The following is an 18,384-nucleotide window of genomic DNA, read 5'->3' as shown; positions in this document are numbered from 1 at the left end:
GCTCAAGAATTTGCATTCCTTGAGCTCCCGGAACTGCACTTTCGAGATCCATGGCTATCGGGACCTGTCTCTCAAAAGGGGGGTGGGAGTCTAAAGTCATCTTTACACTTAAAATGTTTTAATTTTAAATACATTTGATATACCAATATTTTTCTTGCTGAAAATTAAAAGATCGCACAAGTAGCCTTCCTTTCCCTTCTGCCTACCAGCTGATCCCTCTTTCTCACCAGGAAGCATCCTCCTAATTTTTGGCCAAATCTCCACTTCCTTTTGCCCCCCACTGCCAGGACCCATACAAGTGACTTCTGAACGGTTGCTATTTAGATGCTCCACCTAGCTGTCCCATGACTGAGGGACACTGGTCTTGTCGGAGAACAGTTCCAGCATCCCAGCAAGAGGCGGCAGACCAGGGTGGCCTCCAGCATGTTAGCAAGAAAGTGGTGTCAATAGGATGAATAAAACTAGTAAGTCAGGTGCGGTAGAATGCACCTGTAATTCCAGCAACTCAGGAGGCTGAGGCAGGAGTATTTCAAGTGTCAGGCCAGCCTCAGCAACTTAGCAAGACCTTTTCTCAAAATGAAAATAAAAGAGCTGGGGTTGTAGTTCGGTGGTAAAGCATCCCTGGGTTCATTCCTTAGCACTGGAAAAACAAAAATGTTGATTACCTGCATCTTGAAGCACAGGTGGTCACAGAATAGTTGTCTGGGGCAGGGGTGACTCTGGGAGAGGGCTTGGGTGGGGTCAATCTAAGAGGCCAACTGGTATACCTGTCTGGGAGTTGGGATCCCTGATTTCAGGAGAGGGGTCTGGGGCTGGTGCAGAGAGGAAGCCAGAGGCCTGGAGGAAGGATGAGGGGCTGGAGTCTTGGTAAACAGAAGGAGGTGGGTATGTATGGAGGGAGATGCAGGCATTCTTGAGCTTAGCATCCTCAGTCACATCCTGGGGACCCTGGTGAGAGTGGCTTCCAGGGCCTGCTGGAGAGGAGGTGATCAGATTGCAGGAGCAAGAGGCAGGAGGGGAAGTGGAGCAGCCAGGTCTACCCAGAGGCAGTGAGGATGCCAGAGAGCAATAGGGAAGACCGGAGAGCTGGTCAACGGGGAATGGAGGGTCCAGGGTCTGCCTGCTCCTGCTGAAGAGGAGTGTGGACGAGTTGTGGGGTGCAGAGCTGGTCCCTGTTCAGGACGAGAGTAGAAGGGGAGGCAGCTTGTGATCACTACAGCTCTGACTTAGGATGCTTTGGGCTGCAAGTAAACTCCTTGGAGCCCCCAGACTGGTGGGTAGGGGAAGGAGGATGAGCCAAGCACCAGTCGGTGGTGAGCCACGCAAGACACATCATCATTTCATGGGCTACAAAGCAGAGTCCACGAGAGGTCATTTGTCCATGGTCATGCATATTTACTAGACAAATATTTATTGACCATCTATTATAAGCCAGACACAGGAGACACAGCTTAGAAGGAAATGAAGGTATCTGCCCTTCTGAAGCTCACATTCTAATTGAGAGTGGGAGAAACATCAGGGTGCAATTTTATTTATTTATTATTTATTTATTTTGCAGCGCTGAGGATGAGCCCAGGGCTTTGCACAGGTAAGGTGCGTCTACCACCGAGCTGCACTCCCATTCAGGAGTTGTGATTTTAAATTGGGTGGGTGGGGAAGTTGGGACAAGCCCCACTGAGAGCAAAAACTTGGAGGGCGGATTGAGCAGGAGGAACTCATGCAAAGTCCCTGAGGTGGGCGAGCACACATGTCCAGGGAATAGCGGGGAGGCAGGTGGGGGGGGAGTATGAGGGCTTCTGCCATCATACAGGGAACCTAAAGGACTTGGTTTTTTCCTCTGAGCTGTCGGGAAACTTAGGGAAGGTTTGGGGACAGTGAAGAGGGAGACTGGGGCTGGGTGTGGTGTCGTGTGCCTGTAGTTTCAGCTGCTCGGGTGGCTGAGGCAGGAGGATTACTTGAACCCAGGAGTTTGGGGCTAGCCTCGGCCACACAGACCCCATCTCAAAAAGAGCAGGGAAGACTTGGAGCTGGAACAGACCATGTGGGGGGCGAGGTGGAGCAGGACCAAGGCAGCGGCAGGGTGAGAAGGAAGTGGGTTCTGAACGAGGCATTTCCTGCAGACGCGGAGGGGTCTCCAGGGAAAAAGCCAAGGCCAAGGGGACCCCAGCCTTGGCCTGACCTGGGATCCTGACCTGCTTCCTCCCTCTGTCCCTGGCACTGGCTGACCCTTGTCAGTCTGGGTCCACCTTCTGCTGCCTCAGCCTCCCGGGCCCTTCCAGACCTGAACTGGCCTGAGTCACCAGGTCCCCTCCCTGTCCCCTATCCAGAGAGCACTTTGTGAGCGCTTTCTTGTGAGCGCCTTCTCTGCACCAGCCATGTTTGGACACTGCCCCTGCCTCAATTGTGCCCTCCCTCTGGGGCCCTGGGGTGGGGGGATTGGCTGGGGGTCCACTGCCTTGACCTACAAATTTCCAGGGTCTGTTGCACCCCGCAGTCTTCATCTCCAGGCCTCACCTAGCGCCCATTTCTTGTGGTGAAGGGAGAGAGAGTTGGCAGGGAGGTCCAACTCCACCTCAGCTGGGTGGCCTGGGGCACCAGCTCCAGCCTGTCCCGAGGCAGGGACGAGAGCAGGGGCCACCGAGGCAGGCCGGGCAGCAGGCCTGGCTGCCTGAGCTGGGGGTCTCTGTCCTAAGGTGCTGAAGACGGGGAGGGGACAGGGCACTCCTGATGGGGTGGGAGTCACAGACGAAGCACAGGGTGGTCTGAGGCGAGAGACCCTGTGTCCCCCACAGCGCCCGGGGTGGCAGGGCTGCCAGTCTGTACCAGAGCCGCGAGGGTCTTCCATCCTGCCAACCGCCAGCACAGACTCTGGGGGCACTGGGCCTTTGAAGGCGGGAAGTGGTGATGACCAGCTTAGCTGAAAAGCAAGGGACAGGCCCTCTGGGGCGCTGACGGGAGCAGGGATGGGCCAGTTTGGGGAGGGATGTCACAGGGAACTTTTAGCTACAAAGTGGCACCCAGGCCTTGCTGGGGGTCCTTAGGGTCCCACTCCGGGCTCAGCTGTTCCTGTGATCGAGGTGCGGGTGGGGGGAGGTGGGCAGGGGTCTGTCAGTGCCCTTCTGTGGGTACAGGTTCCAGCACATCCCCGGAGGCTGAGGGGGCGGGTGGCCCGCAGGTGGCCAGCTGCTCGCACACCCAGGCGTCCAGCTCGCTGCGGCAGGAGGCGTCGTTCCACTTGCCCGAGCCCAGCATCATCACGCAGTCCTCGCCCTGGTCCCCGTTGTTGGGCTCCCCCAGATTCCAGTTGCTGGGGGGAGAGGCTTGGGTCAGAGGATGGCAGCCCCTCCTGGCCCCTGGCAGGTCCCCCTGAGTCTGCCCCCACCCCCGTCGTCCTCCCTTCTTGTCCCGGGTTCCCCTTTCTGGGTCTGTGACTGTCTCCTTCCCCTGTCCCCGCTCAGCCTTGCCCTGAGCCTAGGCTTGCCTTCCACTCTGGGCTCGGGCGTCCTCCTCGAGGCCCTGCCGGGGCGCCCCCACCTCCGCACCTGTCCCCCAAGGCCCCCTCTCACCTGTAGTCCAGGGGGCTCCCGTCCATCCAGATAAACTCCCCCTCCAAGTCCAGGTCCCGGAGGCCAATCCAGGTGCCCTTCTTGCTGGCACGCTTGGTCAGGAAGTCCTGGGAGGCGGGACCAGGCTGGAGATGGGCCCGGTCCCTCCCGCTCACTCCAGGAGGCTGGGGTGGGACGCCCGCCCCCCACCCTGCTGCCCGCAGCCTCAGCGGAGCCCAGGCCACCTGCTCCTCCTGGCTGTGGATGCTGACCAGGCGCCCTTCCAGGTCGTCGCAGGTGAACCGGGCCTGGACCCAGCGCTTGGCGCCCTGGCCGAAGTAGTAGCACTTCTGTCGGAAATGGAGCCACCCCTCGGGGCACATGTTGCACGTGGAGCCTGGGATGGCACACGGAGGAGAGGCTCAGGGTGGCAGGGCGGTGGGCACCATGATGGGCACGGTGGGCACGGTGGGCAGGGTGGATGTCCCCTGAAGCCACTTGTGGGTCCTCCCCAGAGCCTGACAGTCTCGCAGGCTGACTTCTTCACTGGGCTCTGACAAGGCCACGCAGGACCAGCTCCAGGGCACACAGGGCACACCAGCCCACACACCACCTCACAGCCAGAGGCACCTTGGTCCATGGCCAGAAACCCCTCAACTGCTGGCATCGTCACTATACGTGAACCCGTGGTCACCAACACCATGGACATAACACAAGCCCAACCATCACCACCACAAACCCCTCCACGGGCACATTAATCACCACCGCCTTCGTCACAGAGACGCCATTGCCGCATCACCTCATCACCAGCATCACCACGGACACCTCCACGGTCAGCAGCCCCTTCATCACCAATGTCATTGCCACAGGCACCAGCTGCCACAGCAACAGTCTCCATGGCCCACACCAGAGCAGATGCCACCTTTACCAACCTTGCCAGCCACATCTTTGTCACCAGCACGCTGCCCTGGGCTCTATCACCACCAACAGCTCCAGTGACAGCGGTGGCCACCATCACTGGCAGCACCCCCAGACCAGATCTCTTGGCTCCTTTCTGGGGAGCCAAGATGGCTGGCTTCCCTCTGCTTAGAGGTACATGGACGGAGAAGGGACCTCAGCGCCAGTCCCCAAGCGCCTGTGTGAGGCCAGCTTGGTCTCTTTCTCCCCTTTCCCCATCCCGGGGAAGCCCTCAGAAACAGTCATGGTCCCCAGGACTCCAAGGTGGGAGCTTAAACCTACCGTTACTGGCTGGTTCTCTCTTGCTTTAAAGTAGACCCCCCCCTTTTCTTTCTTCTTTTGGTGCTTGGGATCAAACCCGGGGTCCCATGCATGTTAAGCACACGCTGCACCAGGGAGCTCCTCTCTAGCCCTGAACTAGACCTTTTTATAGTGTTGTGTAGGGAAGGCTCTGGAGATGGGGAGGGGGCTTGGGCTGGAAATGGCAACCAGTCCCCAGCCCTCTGTGGGCACAGCATTGAATGGGAAGAGAACAACTCTAGGCCCAGAGAGAAGGCCTTAGGGCTGGACATAGTGATGTGGGCTTGTGGCCCCAGCAACTTGGGAGGCTGAGGCAGGAGGATCGCTTGACCTGGGAGCTCGAGGTTGGCCTGGGCAGCAGTAGCAAGACCCCATGTCAATTTAAAAACTAATCATAAAAAGAAAAGTTCAGGAAAGGTGTCTTGGCTGTCACCACAAGGTCACCCAGAGGCAGTGCCAGAGCTGGGCTCAGATCCCAGGCGGGGGGAGTAGACCTCAAGGAGAGGTGGAAGTGGGGAGGTGGGTCAGGGGTAGCACCACCTGGAGCCCCACATCCACCACCCTCCCCAGGGGACCACAGCGGGGTTTCTTGCTGGGATTCCCAGAGCCACGCCACACCCTGGGGCCTGGGACTTCTTCTTCTGAAGCAGGGTCCTTCCTCCTCTTTACCGGGTGGGTGGGGGGGGGGGCAGCGGGGCCTCCCCGGAGATGGAAAAGGGAAGATGGAGGGCAGGGGTGTTGGTGGGGGGCTGACAGCAGTCCAGGCACCATGATCCTGGGCTCTCTGCAGCCTGCTGGCCTCCTGGTCAAGACCCCTCCCTCTCCCGGGACAGGTCAGTCTACCAGGGGGCTGCGGTGGTGGGTGAGGAGTGAATCCTGCTGATGTCTGCCCCCACCCCACCCCGCTGAGCCCCCTGGGTGGGCAGGACAGCAGAAAAGGGAACCCAGTAGGGGTCAATCCTGGACTGATTTGACCCAGAGCCGGCTAAAGGCTTGGGAGCCCTGGAATCAGCGAGGGAGGCAGTTGAATCCCGAGGGCATCTCTGTCCTTCAGCTGCCCCCCTCCTCCACAAGCCTGGACCCATCGACATCCCCAGGCAAACCCTGCCGCACACACCCCCTGTGTCCCCAAGAGACACTGCTGCACAGACACACAGACACCCCACATGCACACGCACACCAGCCGTCATGTGTGTCTCCAGCACACCACAGTGACCGTGCCCCCACCGGCCCCAGACCCACACTCACCCTTGGACACCAGTATCTCCATCCACAGCTTGGCCACCTCTTCCTGGAGCTTTTGCAACGAGTCGGAGGCGGCACGCCTCTCATTCAAGCCTTGGGGGACAGGAAGGGGGCGGTGCTCAGGGACAAGCGGCAGTCCCCCCCCCCCACCCCGCCTTCCCAAGCCTCACTCTGGGACTTGCTGTCGCTCAGGTCTGCTCGGAGTCTGTCCAGGTTCCAGGAGAGCTCAGAGTCTGGCGGATGTAAGAGGGCAGGGCTGGGGACGATGCTTAGGGGCCAGAGGGTCCCCGGGCCTGGTCCCCCGTGGCTCTGGGGCTGTCCCTCCCACAGTCTGCCCCGGGCCCCTGCCCGTCTCTCACCCTGAGATTCCAGTTGCGTCTGCTGGGCCTGGAGTCTCTTCACGTTCTGCGACAGCTGAGCAGCTGGTTCAGAGAAGTGGCCCCTGAGTCCCCAAGCCTCCCACATCCCCACCCGCCTCCCAGCCTCTTTCTCTGGGTTCTCAGGGCTGCCTGCTCAGTCCCCAGGTGTGGCAGGTGTCACACTGGGCCCTGCCATGCTGTGTGCAGTGGCCACCCAAGCCCCCATCCTCCCCCATTCCGAGTCCCCATCCAGAAGAGGCTCACCCTGGGACTTCTGGGCCATTTGGTCACTCTGGTATCTGTGCAGGTCCTTGGAAACTTGAGAGACTGGGGCGTGGGACAGAAGAAGTGTCCTCAGGAACTACCAAGACGGGGCCTTGAACCCCTCCTGGCCCCGAAGCGAGGGGGCCTCCTTCGCATCGTCACCAACGGTGGCTTTTCGTTTCTCGAGGGTTTTAGGGGGGAGGCGGGCATATACTCAGGGAGATGCAGCAGGAAGAGAAGGGACCTGTGGACCCTCCCCTCACCAGGGTGAAATGCAGAAGTCCCCGAGGGCTTTGCGCGTCTGCCCAGGCGCAGCCCACGGCTGACAGGGACCCACTGCAGAGGAGTGGACGAGGCCGGCAGGGCAGCCTCCAAGCCCGCGGGGAGGGGGCGTCACGGGGGCACACTGAGGCCCAGGGAGGGGCCGTCCCCAGTGTCAGTGGTAGAAGGGGGACAAGAGCAGGGTGTCCCAGCCTCCACTTCGGCCTCTCCTACCGTTCCGGGCAGCAGAGTCTTCCAGCTGTCTCAGGTTCCGCTCGGTGTCCCAGTCTGGGGAGGGGAGAGGGTGAGGACCACCAGCTGCTTCCACGCACCCCTACCCCCTGCCAGTGGGGGACGGAGGCTTGGGGTACAGCTCGAGGGAGTTGCTCAAAGGCTGGGGGACAGGGAAGTGTGTGTGGGGGGGCTCCAAGGAGGGACTGGCAATTGGGGAAATTGGGCTCCAAAGGGGGTGGGGCTCTCCTGGTGCTAAGATGAGGTGCGGGGGGATAAAGGGCCCGGGGGGTGGGGCATGGGGCTGGGGGTGTCCTTACGCCACAGAAGAAGCAGGGTGAGCAGCCCAGCCCACAGCACTGCGGTCAGCATCCCCAACAGTACGAGCGGCAGCCTCGGCCTGCAGCATCGCCTCCTGGGGGGCTCCAAGAACCCTGCCCGGGGTGGGGGGTTTAGGGAGCAATGAGGGGCCCAGGAGGAGGCTGGGCCCAGCTCTGCTCATCTCCCCTTCACCCAGAGCCCCAATATTCTGGGAACATGTCCAGAAGCCACACTGCAGCAGAGGGTCTCAGTGGACCCCCAGCTTCTCCTGCCCACTGTCTCCACATGCTGCTCTTGACCAGTGCCCCTGTCCACACTGTCCAGGGGGTTTGTCAGCCCTCCTGAGCTCTGTCTGTCCGTCTCTGCCTCTCTGAGTCTGTCCCTTCGGCTCTGCCTGTCCAGCTTGGTGCCTGCTCACACTCCAGCAGGCGGTGAGTCTGATGTGGGTCCAGGTCCTTTCCAGAGGCTGCTCCCCCATCCCTACACTTGGCCCCTCAAGATGTATCCAGATGCCTGTCACCAGCCCTGACCCCCTTCCCCGGGTCTCAGTCCTCCCCTGCATCTAGGTCCCCCAGGCTCACCCCAGCACCTGGCTCCCCAAGGCTCTCCCTGATCACCCACTTTGGCCCCGCCCCTCTTCACTCTGGCTTTGAGGGCTCGTCATGCCAGATTCCACTTGACCCCGTCCCGCTCCACTCGGCCTCCGCTCCCCGGGCACCAGCTCTGGTTGAGCGGGGTTTTGTGGAGAGGCGTTGAGTCAGCACAGGGAGGGGCCTGGCTTCCTCCTCCCGCCTGGCTCACCTCCCACCCACCGGGGCCTTTCTTAGAAATGTGCCCTGCGGCCCGGGGGATCCCCCTCCTCCCCTGGCGGATGTAGGACAGGGACCTGCTCTTGCCAGGTGACCCCGGGAGTCCTCCCACCTGCGTATTCGTGTCCCGCCATGGCAGTCCTGCTGGGATCTTCCTGGTGACGGGACGCTCACTGCCCGCCAAGGTAGTCCCTCCACGGCACGTCACAGCTCCGCCTGGGACCTGGGTTTTAATGCAGCATGGAGCTCTGGCCATCGGCACGGGACAGAATCTGGGACCTGGGGGGACCCAGTGTCCACTTGCTGATTGTTTTGATCATGAGCCTCGGGGTCAACTGGGAGATAAGCTGGTGTGTCCTCAGCCACCTGAGGCCACGCTACCCTCGCCCATCACACGTGAGACCCTGTAAACGTGTGCCAGCGAGGTCTTGGCACACGACTGGACTTCAACGTTTCTTCTCTTGTCCGTAAAATGGAGATATGAGAATGTGTGGGATTCTCTGACCCAGGCCAGCCCAACAGAAGCACCCAAATACCACCAGCTCTGACTGGGATACTGTGCAGCCTCGACGGAGGGGTCAACCTCTCTGAGCCTCAGTTTTGTCCTTTGTAAAATGGGGATGACAAAGCACCCAACTCATCAAGGAGATAGTGCCCGCGAGGGTGTCAGTGTGGTGCTGCCCGCAGGGGGTCTTCAGAGCCTAAATGTTTATCAAGCTGCTGAGAAGTGCCGGCACTCTGTCCCCCAGTGGCTCCCGGTCCTCTGACTCTAAGGCTCCACATGTGGGAGAGTGAGCCTGGGGTCACAGCTGTCCCCCTCCTGGTGCCAAGTTGCCTGCCCTCTCTGAGTCTTAGGCAGGTGGCGACGAGGGCTGGCCAGGCTCTGATTAGCTGCAGGTCAAGCCAGCTCCTCACCGTCACGGGAGGAGGCCAAGTGTCCCCGTCCTGGGGTAGCGGGACGCGCCTGACCAGAGCTCTGGCTTCTCCCTGGACGGGTGACTCAGTTTACCCATTTGCGCACTGGGAAGAGCCACAGAGCTGCCTCGTAATCTGTGGGCACCTCCTCACTCCACAGGGCCTCTCACAGGCCCTCAGAGACACCAAGAGGGGTCTGCCTCACATAGTGACAGGACTGGGACTGAAACCCTGGACATTTGATCAACCATCTGGAAACACAGGCTTCATGGAAGGGTGTCTGCTGGCAAGTGGCAGGATCCTGACACCTGGCCATATTTTTAATCTGAGAGGTCTCGTCCCTGCCTACAGCCTTCCGTGGCTCCCCAGCACCTCCCCGATCAGTCCCAGGGCACCCCCCAAGCCCTCCTCTGCTCGGTCCAGCCTGCTGGCTGGATTTCACTTGCCCAAACCTGGCGGCCCAGGCCTCCTGTTCTGTCCACACGGTTGCCCCCTTGCCCACCACCCACCTCTCTTCCCAGGCTACAACCTCCTCCTGTCACCCCTGGAAGCTCAGCTCGAGGTGTGTCTTCCAAGAGCCTGTGAAGCCCCTGACACGTGCACGTGCACACACGATCACATACCTGTCTGTGTTCAACCTCCTCACAGCCACAGCCTCACTCAGGCCTGTAGCGCGTCCCTGTCCCCTTGGTGCGCGGGTGCCAATCCGTGAAGTCAGCGTGGCCCAGAGCGGTGGAGAGAGGCTGGAACTGCCGGGGACAGCTAGACCCACTGGTGGCTTCTATTGTCACAGACCTTGTGGGCTCACCACCTGGATAACCGCAGTGCATACATGGTCTTTTCTGGGGCTCCCCGCAACCGGGGGAAGTCCGGGCTATTATTATCTTCATTTCTTAGGTAAGAGAACTGAGTGAAAGCCATGCCAGCCTTCGCCCTCCAACTCTGGGGGAGGAAGTGGTAGAGTCAAGACCAGAACCACAGGCCTGGCACCTCGGTGCCTTACACATTTGGTTTTCACAACCACCTGGGAAGTTGATACTTTGGTTATCCATGCTGCCTATGGTTAAAAGATGTAGAGCACAGAGAGGTTAAGTAACGTGCCCAGGGTCACACAGTTCATAAATGACAGAGCTGGGATTTGAACTCAGGCAGTGTGGGCAGCCCTAACCGCTATACCACCCAACCTCCTATTGACACGGACCCCTTGGCCCTTCATCTCACGTGCTCTTCATTTGTAAAACGTCCTCTGATCCTTGATGGAGGAATGGCCTTTTCCCCCAACCCACCTCCATGTCTCTTGGATGGGAAGATGCCTACCTCCCCACCCCCCACCAGGCCTGACCAGGCTGGGCTGTCCACTGGAGCTGGACATCAGCCTCCCCACTGGCAGAGAGGCACCTGGCTGAACTGTCCTCTGGATGGTGCTCTTCAGGACAGCAGGGACCCTGCGCTTGACAGGGGCTGGGGGCTGGGTGGCCAGGGAGGAGCAGGCGGGAGGACTTGGAGGGGCAGCCTGGGCAGCGGCTGTTGGGGGGTGGCCACAGGCCAGTTTGAGGTGTGGGTGGAGGGTTGGGAGGTGCTGTGGACAGCGCCTGGGCTCCTCTGGGGTGTCCGAGAAGACAGCCTGCGGTCCACTGAGGGCCACTCAGGACGGGGGAGAATCTTGGGAACGAGTCCTGTCAGGGCAGGGGGAGGGACGGGATGTGGTGTCCCTGCTCCTGTCCACGGGAGCCCACTCTCCCACGGGCGCCTCCCAGGCTCCATGCTGGGTCCTCGTCCAGATTCCACTCAGGCAAGAGGATGCTTGGGGCCCAGGGGACCAGGCACGCGACGGTCCTGCCCCTTCCTCTAGGGGGTATCGACCCACATCTCCCACACACTTCGGGGGAAAACAGGAAACGGGGCGGATGTGGGCCCCGGGTCTGAGGGTGTAGCTTCTCCTTTCAGGGTGGCGATCACCGAGCCTGGGGTGGGGACTTGCTCGCCCTGCGTCCAGGCTCTGGCCTCAGCAGGAGCCAGCCTGGGGTCCAGCTGGGATCCAGCCAGGCCCAGCCCTGCCCAGAACCTCGACTCCTGCTTGACCCCAGCGGGTTCCCTTTCCCAACCCTCCTCGGGGCTCTGGGTGGGGCCCAGTGTCCACGTCTGCCACACAGAGGTCCGGTCTGGACTGTGCACCTGGGTGGGCAGAGCCTACAGCCCTGACCCAGCCCTGTCCCAAGACAGCCCCAGGCTCCCCGAACTGTTGGGCCACTCCTGGGGTTTCCAAGTGCAGGGGAGCGGGAGACCTGGGGGCAGGGGAGGGCAGTGGGCATGCCAAATCCAGGGGGGCTCCCTGGAGGAGGTCCTTCCAGCCGCGCTGCTCATTTTCCACACTTTTGATCTTGGGGCAGAGACTCCTTGCTGGGGACCATCCTGGCCCCTGCCTGCTCTGTGCCACCACTGATCACCACTGTTTAGAAACGCGATTCCTAGACGCCGAGAAAGCAGTGTCACATTGTTCTGGTTTTTGCTTTAACTGTGGTCAAATAAGCACAACACCCTGTCTGAGCTCAGCGTCCAGGGCGCTAAGCACAGTCACACTGTGCGGCTGTCCCCAGAGCTCTCACCCTCCAAGCTGAAGCTCCCAGCCCTCCCAGCCCCTGCCACCCACCCTCCTACTCCCTCTCTGTGGCTCCTAGGGCCTCCTAGGACCTCCTGGGAGTGGATCTTGTGGTGTCGGTGGGAGGCCGACTCATCCCACTGGGCATCACGTCCCAGGCCCATGGTTGCATGAAGAAGAAGTTTGACACCACACACGTGCGGGCCACTTTCAGGTGGTGAGGGCGGGTGGGCCTGGTGGCAGCTGGCTCCGACCCTCGCTGCTGGAGCCTGGCTTGGGAGGTGGCTTGAGTGGACGGTTCAGGGAGGAGCAGAGCTTCTGTGCCTTTAGTTTCAAATGCTTCATGCCACTGTGGGTCCCCCTAGGGAGCCCCAGCCTTCATGCCTCCCCTGGAGAGGTCCATGCAAAGCCTGAGGCCCACGGCCTCCCCACCCCTGTATGCCTGGCTCAGCAGCCTCTGCACCCCGCCCCACAGGCTGTTCTCCAGGGGAGGGCACCAACACCCGAGTGCTGGTCAGCTACCCTGTGGGCCAGGGACTTAGCCTCTTGAGGGACACAGGGGGAAACTGGGAATTCTGAAGTAGGGTGAGCCCAGTGAGGTCTCCCAGGATTCATCAGTGCAAGGAATGCGGGGTGTGGGCCCCCCAACACACAGGCACACACGAACAAGTCACAGACACCCAGCACACAGGCACCACACAATAAAAGCACAACACACTTGTACACAAGATACAGACACACAAACACAACACAATCCAACGGAACACAATAAGAGCACACACACAGATATAACCCACAGACATCTACACAGCACACACAAAGAGACCACACAGCACAAACACAGATACAGTAGGCATACACAGTGTGTGCACAGACACACAGAAACACAGACACAACACAGCCAAACCACACACACATCACAAAAAACACACGGAAGCCACCCATGGACACATGCGACATATATGCAAGATACAGCCAAACTACTGACACACAAACCACATGAGATACAACTCAGTACAACCACTGACACACAGGCACACACACAACACACAGCACGAGCCCGGAGATGTAGACCCACACAATCAAACTATAGGTAGCACACCGAGCGGGATACAGACACACAACAGGACCACGCACATAAACACACACACACATATATTTGCACAGAAACACATAAACGAAAAGTAGGGACATACGGAGACACAACCCAGATGTGCAACACACCCCCCCACACACACCCGCACGGCAGGACGTGGTGGAGACAGACGCAGGCGAGCGCCCTCTGCTGGTCTTCTGAGCTGCTCGTGACGGCAGCCACGCCCCCTCCCCTTGCTCTCCTCCAGCCTGCAGGCCTCGGTTTCCCCGGGACGCTCGCTCCGCCTCTCCTCCACCCTCAGCATCACCCTCCACCTGCTGACCCCCCACGTCACTGTCTTCAGCCCAGGCCTCTCTCCTGAGCCTCTTTGTTCATCTTTTCCTACCCTCCCCCCCCTCCCTCCCGCTATTCACTCAACAGGTTTCCTGCTGCAGGCTGTCGCCCCGCCCCTGGGCAGAGCAGCACGTGGACCTGTCATTCCATCAGGGCTGCAGACCGATGTCCTAAAGCAGATCAAAGGTGACATAGGAGCTGGCTCAGCAGGCTGGTCAGCCAAGCCCTCTGCGTGGGCCACATCTGAGCAGGGACCCCTGAGCTGTATGCAGGAACCAGCCTGTGGAGGTGGGGGAGGGGTCCCTGCAGAGGAACAGCCACCGCGAAGACCCTGGGCCCTGGTGCCTGGTGCCGGAGGACCTTCAAGGAGGTCAGTGTGGCTGGAGCAGAGTGAGCCTGGACGCAGTCCTTGCCCCAGGCTAGCACAGCACTGCCCCTCACCACCGCTGGTCACCAGCCAGAGGCTGCAAGTCACCTGCCTCCTTCCTGCTCCTACCTGCACATGCACCATCGTTTGACGGCCCATCTCTTCTCTTGAATGCCCCCAACACCAGCCATCTCCCTTCGTCCCAGACCATGGCAGCAAGACCCTCCATGGTCTTCCTGAGGCCCCTCAGCCCATTCCCTGCACCACAGCCGTCCGACCACGTCTCCCTCCTGTGGGTCACCTTCTGGCTCCCTTCTACTCTAGTCCTAAAGTCCCAGCTCCCTGCAGCCTGGTGTTCAAGGTCGCACTTGGGCCTCTCCAGCTACACCTCCCCCACTCCCTCCAAGAGTCTCCAAGTGCCTGAACTTCCCAGAGCTCTTGGTACCTCCGGGTCATTGCGTAGGCCATTGTCCCCACCTGGAGGGCCAGTTTGCACAAAAGCTGCCTTGATCATCGAGGCTGAGCCCCCATGGTCCTCTAAATCTCCTTCTCCAGCCCTGAGCTGTGGACTCTTCCCAGAAGGGCCAGGGCGGTGGCCCCAAGACCCAGTCACACCCCCCCCCCCCCATCAAGTGCTTCCCTACCCTGACCCCCTGAGAACAGATCAACAGGAAGAGGGACAGGCAGTGGGATGAGCTCTGTGGCCTTCCTGGAGGCCCAGGACTGGAGCCAGAGCCTGTTTGTTTGTGTGATGTTGGGGGCAGGGTCTGGAGAGGCTGGAAAGGCTGGCATTTGTGGGAGGGGGTTCTCAGGAGGGGACACAGGTGGACTCGTCCACACCCTCCCCTCTGCAGGGCTCCCCAGAGCTCAGGAGGGAGTCCTGGGCCTGCAGCCCCTCCTTCCTGCCTCCCTCAGGCTCCTAGACACCCCACGGAGGAGGAGGCTGGGCAGGCCCAGCTGGGACTTCTGAGGGTGGCCCTGGGCTAGACTGGGAGGTTAGGGGATTTCTCTCTGAGAATTCCCGAGTTCCCTGAGAGTTGGGGACTCTCAACCTTCAGAGACCCAGAAATCCTGGACTTCAGGCTCTACTCTGAGCAGGCCCCCCACTCCCTGGAGACCAGGAAACCAGGCCTCTGCTCCCAGCCCTCACAGACCAGCCCGCGACCCGAGTCAGAACCCTTGACCTCACCCTCAGAGATCCAGAGATCCCCCACTCTTTAGGGATCCGGGAGGCCTGGACCCCACTCCAACCCCCAGGGACCCAGGCCCCCAGCTCCTTATGGAGTCAGGAAGCTGGGACCCTAATCTGATCCTCAGGGGCCCAGGCTCAGCCCCTTAGGCACCCAGGAAGCCAGGACCCCCAGACCCTTCCCTCAGGGACCCAGGGCTCCAACTTCTTAGGGACTTTGGAGGAGGTCTGTGTGTTTTTCTTCTCCACTCCTGCTCCCAGGCCCCCTGGGTCTGGCAGGCAGTGGGGTCACTGTCTTCTGCTGGACCCACACCTGGTCACTGCCCCTCACAGGGGACCCTGCTGTGGATAAGTGCAGTCGTGAGGTCCCAGCTCCGCCCCTGTATCTTCTCCCGGCTGCAGGGTGATTGCTTCTTTTCTGGGACCCAGTTTCCTCGTCTGTGGGGTGGGAGTAGGGCAATTCCCTCACATCCGTGTGTGCTCGAAGCCCTCAGCACGGTTCTGGGTTCCGGGAGCCTCAGAAAATGACAACATGTTTTTGCAGCATTTCTGGAAACCCATCTCCCGGGATCGACCGGCCCTCTACCCAGAGGCTTTTAGCAAAAACCCCCGAAATCCCTGCAGGACACGAGGACCCACAGGTGGGCATCCTCCTTGGCCCACTCACCCCGTTTGCTCCCTCAACCTGCACCAGCCGGGAGGCCAACACGATTGTTCCTTCCCACTGCTGATGGAGTAGACGGTCCTTCCTCTCCCTCCAGGTCTCTGCCCTCTGCAGGACATGCCCCTGGCTGACATGCCCCTTGGCCCTGACCTCACCACTGTGAGGTTTCGGTGTCCCTTCAGGTGTGTGCACATGTCTGGTTTGCTTCTTTATCATCCCCCACCAAGACAGGAGCTCCAGGAGGGCAGGGTGGTCTCTCTGGTCACCGCTGTGTCCCCAGGCCCTGGCTCAGGGCCTGGCACATAGTTAACACATGGGCATCACACCTGAGTGAAATTCCCATGGCACTGGAGGAAGCCACCACACATCCAGTGGCCTACACACTGAGGTAGGATCTGCCAGGTCTAGAGGTTGGGAGCCCAAGATGGCTCTCCCTGGGGCTACAGTCCAGATGAGGGCAGGGCCGGTCCCTTCTGGAGGGGCTGGGGGAGAATTAGCGGTGCCTGCCTCCTCTTCCTCCAGCTCCAGAGCCAGACGCGCAGCATCTTCCGGTCTTGCTTTGACTCTGGCCCTCCTGCCTGCCTCTCAGGAGAGCCCTGCGGTGACACTGGGCCCCTGGGATAACCCAGGATCACCTCTGTTATGATTTAGGCACGAGGTGTCACCCCAAAGCTCATGTGTGAGACAATACCAGAAAATTCCGTGCTGAAATGACTGGGTTATGGGAGCCTCACCTGATGGTGCATTGATCCACCGGCAGGGATGAGCAGGGTGGCGACTGTAGGCAGGCTGTGGCTGGAGGAGGTGGGTCATTGGGGACATGCCTTTGGGGCATAAATTTTGTGCCCCGTGAGGATCTCTCTCTCTGCTTCCTGATGGTCACGTCCTGAGCCGCTGTCTTCCTCCTCACCCTTCCTCCATGATGTTCTGCCCCACCTAGGCACAGAGCAGTGCAGCTGGCCGTCTACAGACTGAGACTTCTGAGAAGCCCCAAATAAACTTTTCCTCCTCTAAAATTGTTCTTGTCAGGTCTTTTGACCACAGCAGCAAAGAAGCTGACTAAAACCGTCCCCCGCCCTCAGGGTCCTTCCCTTAATCCCATCTGCACAGTTTCTTTTGCCATATGAAGTCACATATTCATGGATTCTGGGCATTAGGGTGTGGACATCTTGATCCACGTATCCTTTGATCAGGGGCTAATTTAGCTGACCGTGATACATTAGGTAGATACTGGCTTTACCTTCCCCCTGGAGATGCAAAAATTGAGGCTCAGAGAAGCAAAGCCACGAGCCCGAGTCCACACAGCAAGGTCATGGCCCGCGCTGGTTTCAAGCTCTGGGCTTTCTTTCCGCATCTGCCAAATCCATCCATTTGAGCCACCTGTGTCCAGGCGAGAGTCCTGGCCTTCCCAGGGGGTGGGGACTGAGCCCCATGTGGACAGGCTGCCAGGGGCTGGAAGAGAGTGTGGCCTGCTGCTGCTTTGGAAGCCCCCGGTCTCTTCTCCTGATGCCTCCGCCTTCCTGGGAAGAAGCCCTCGGGAGCTGAGGGGGTTTCCTGGGCTCTGGAGGGGAGAGGTGGGAGACCAGGGAGGTCATCTCCAGGCTGCTTCCTTGGAAGGTGGCAACTGGGGTTATGGTGGGGCCAGAGCAACCAGGGAACCCCGACTGGGATCCAAGCTCCCCGTGACTTGCTGATTTAGCCCTAGAGGGGGTGGTCATGCAATGCAGCCGCCCAACAGTGGGGCCACCCACTGCCCTCCCTGCCCCCACACTCTGCTTCCCAGCACAAGCACCCTGGGCCTTTCCAAGGCACACCCTGCTTCCCTTTTGCATCCTCTACCCCCTCCCCCCCAGGCCAGAAATGCAGCGAAAGGAGTTTTCCTTCTCTAGATTTTTCCATCTCTAATCCACCCTAACCACGGGCACATCACTTCCATTCAACCTCATCACTCCCTCCTTTCCTGGCCAGACAGCAAACCCCAGGAGGGCAACCATCACCACCCGGACCCCATATTTCATTAGGATGACTTTCAAGCATTCAGAAAAGTTGAATTTTGGAATGAACCACTCATCCCTAGAGTCTCCAAGGAACATCCCCTGCACCACCATTCCATTTGACCCAGCTCTTTTACTCCTTGGTCTATACTCAGAGGACTTAAAAACAGCACACTACAGGGACACGGCCACATCAATGTTTACAGCAGCTCAATTCACAATAGCTAAACTGCAGAACCAACCTAAATGCCCTTCAGTAGATGAATGGATAAAGACAATGTGGTATACATACACGATGGAATATTCCTCAGCATTAAAGAGAATAAAATCGGGGCCGGGGTTGTGGCTTAGTAGAGTGCTTGCCTAGCACAGGTGAGACACTGGGTTCAATCCCCGGCACCACATAAAAATAAACAAATAAAATAAAGGTATCGTGTCCATCGAGAGAGAGAGAGAGAGAGAGAGAGAGAGAGAGGAGAGAGAAATCATGGCATTTGCAGATAAATGGATGGAGTTGGAGAATATAATGCTAAGTGAAGTTAAGCCAATCCCAAAACACCAAATGCCAAATGTTTTCTCTGATTTAAGGAGGCTGATTCATAATGTGGTGTCGGGGGGTGCTGCATGGGAGGACTAGATGAACTCTAGATAGGGCAAAGGGGAGGGGCCGGAAGGGAGGGGAATGGGGTAGGAAAGATGGTGGAATGAGATGGATATCATTACCCTAAGTGCACAAATGGTGCGATTCTACTTTATGTACAACCAGAGAAATAAAAAAAATTGTGCTGTATATGTGTAATGTGAATTGTAATGCATTCTGCTGTCATATATAACAAATTAAAATTTAAAAAAAAAGAAAGAAAATTGCTGAGAGTAGATTTTAGGTGTTTTCACCATGAAAAAAAATGACACATAACTGAGTGCAGGGGCCCATG

General features: G+C 59.1%; 1 protein-coding gene across 2 annotated transcripts; it reads right to left on the bottom strand.

Moving 5' to 3' along the window:
- Nucleotides 1-1,374: 1,374 nt before the first annotated feature.
- On the bottom strand, nucleotides 1,375-10,119 carry Fcer2 (Fc epsilon receptor II). Of its 2 annotated transcripts, none has more exons than XM_027954869.2 (11): nucleotides 9,831-10,119; nucleotides 8,405-8,571; nucleotides 7,483-7,596; nucleotides 7,166-7,219; nucleotides 6,671-6,733; nucleotides 6,407-6,469; nucleotides 6,218-6,280; nucleotides 6,051-6,140; nucleotides 3,791-3,942; nucleotides 3,567-3,673; nucleotides 1,375-3,307 (listed from the first exon to the last, which is right to left on the bottom strand). In XM_027954869.2, exons 2-11 carry the CDS (start codon nucleotides 8,424-8,426, stop codon nucleotides 3,109-3,111), a joined length of 927 nt encoding a protein of 308 aa, XP_027810670.2. In that variant the 5' UTR covers nucleotides 8,427-8,571; nucleotides 9,831-10,119; the 3' UTR covers nucleotides 1,375-3,108. The 2 variants fall into 2 exon arrangements, with proteins under 2 accessions (XP_027810670.2, XP_071459380.1); XM_071603279.1 differs by having other exon boundaries at nucleotides 8,405-8,515.
- Nucleotides 10,120-18,384: the final 8,265 nt, after the last annotated feature.

The sequence above is a fragment of the Marmota flaviventris genome, chromosome 1 (genome assembly GCF_047511675.1).
Source record: "Marmota flaviventris isolate mMarFla1 chromosome 1, mMarFla1.hap1, whole genome shotgun sequence".
Lineage (NCBI taxonomy): Eukaryota > Metazoa > Chordata > Mammalia > Rodentia > Sciuridae > Marmota > Marmota flaviventris.
This window is presented reverse-complemented; position numbering and strand designations above follow the sequence as displayed.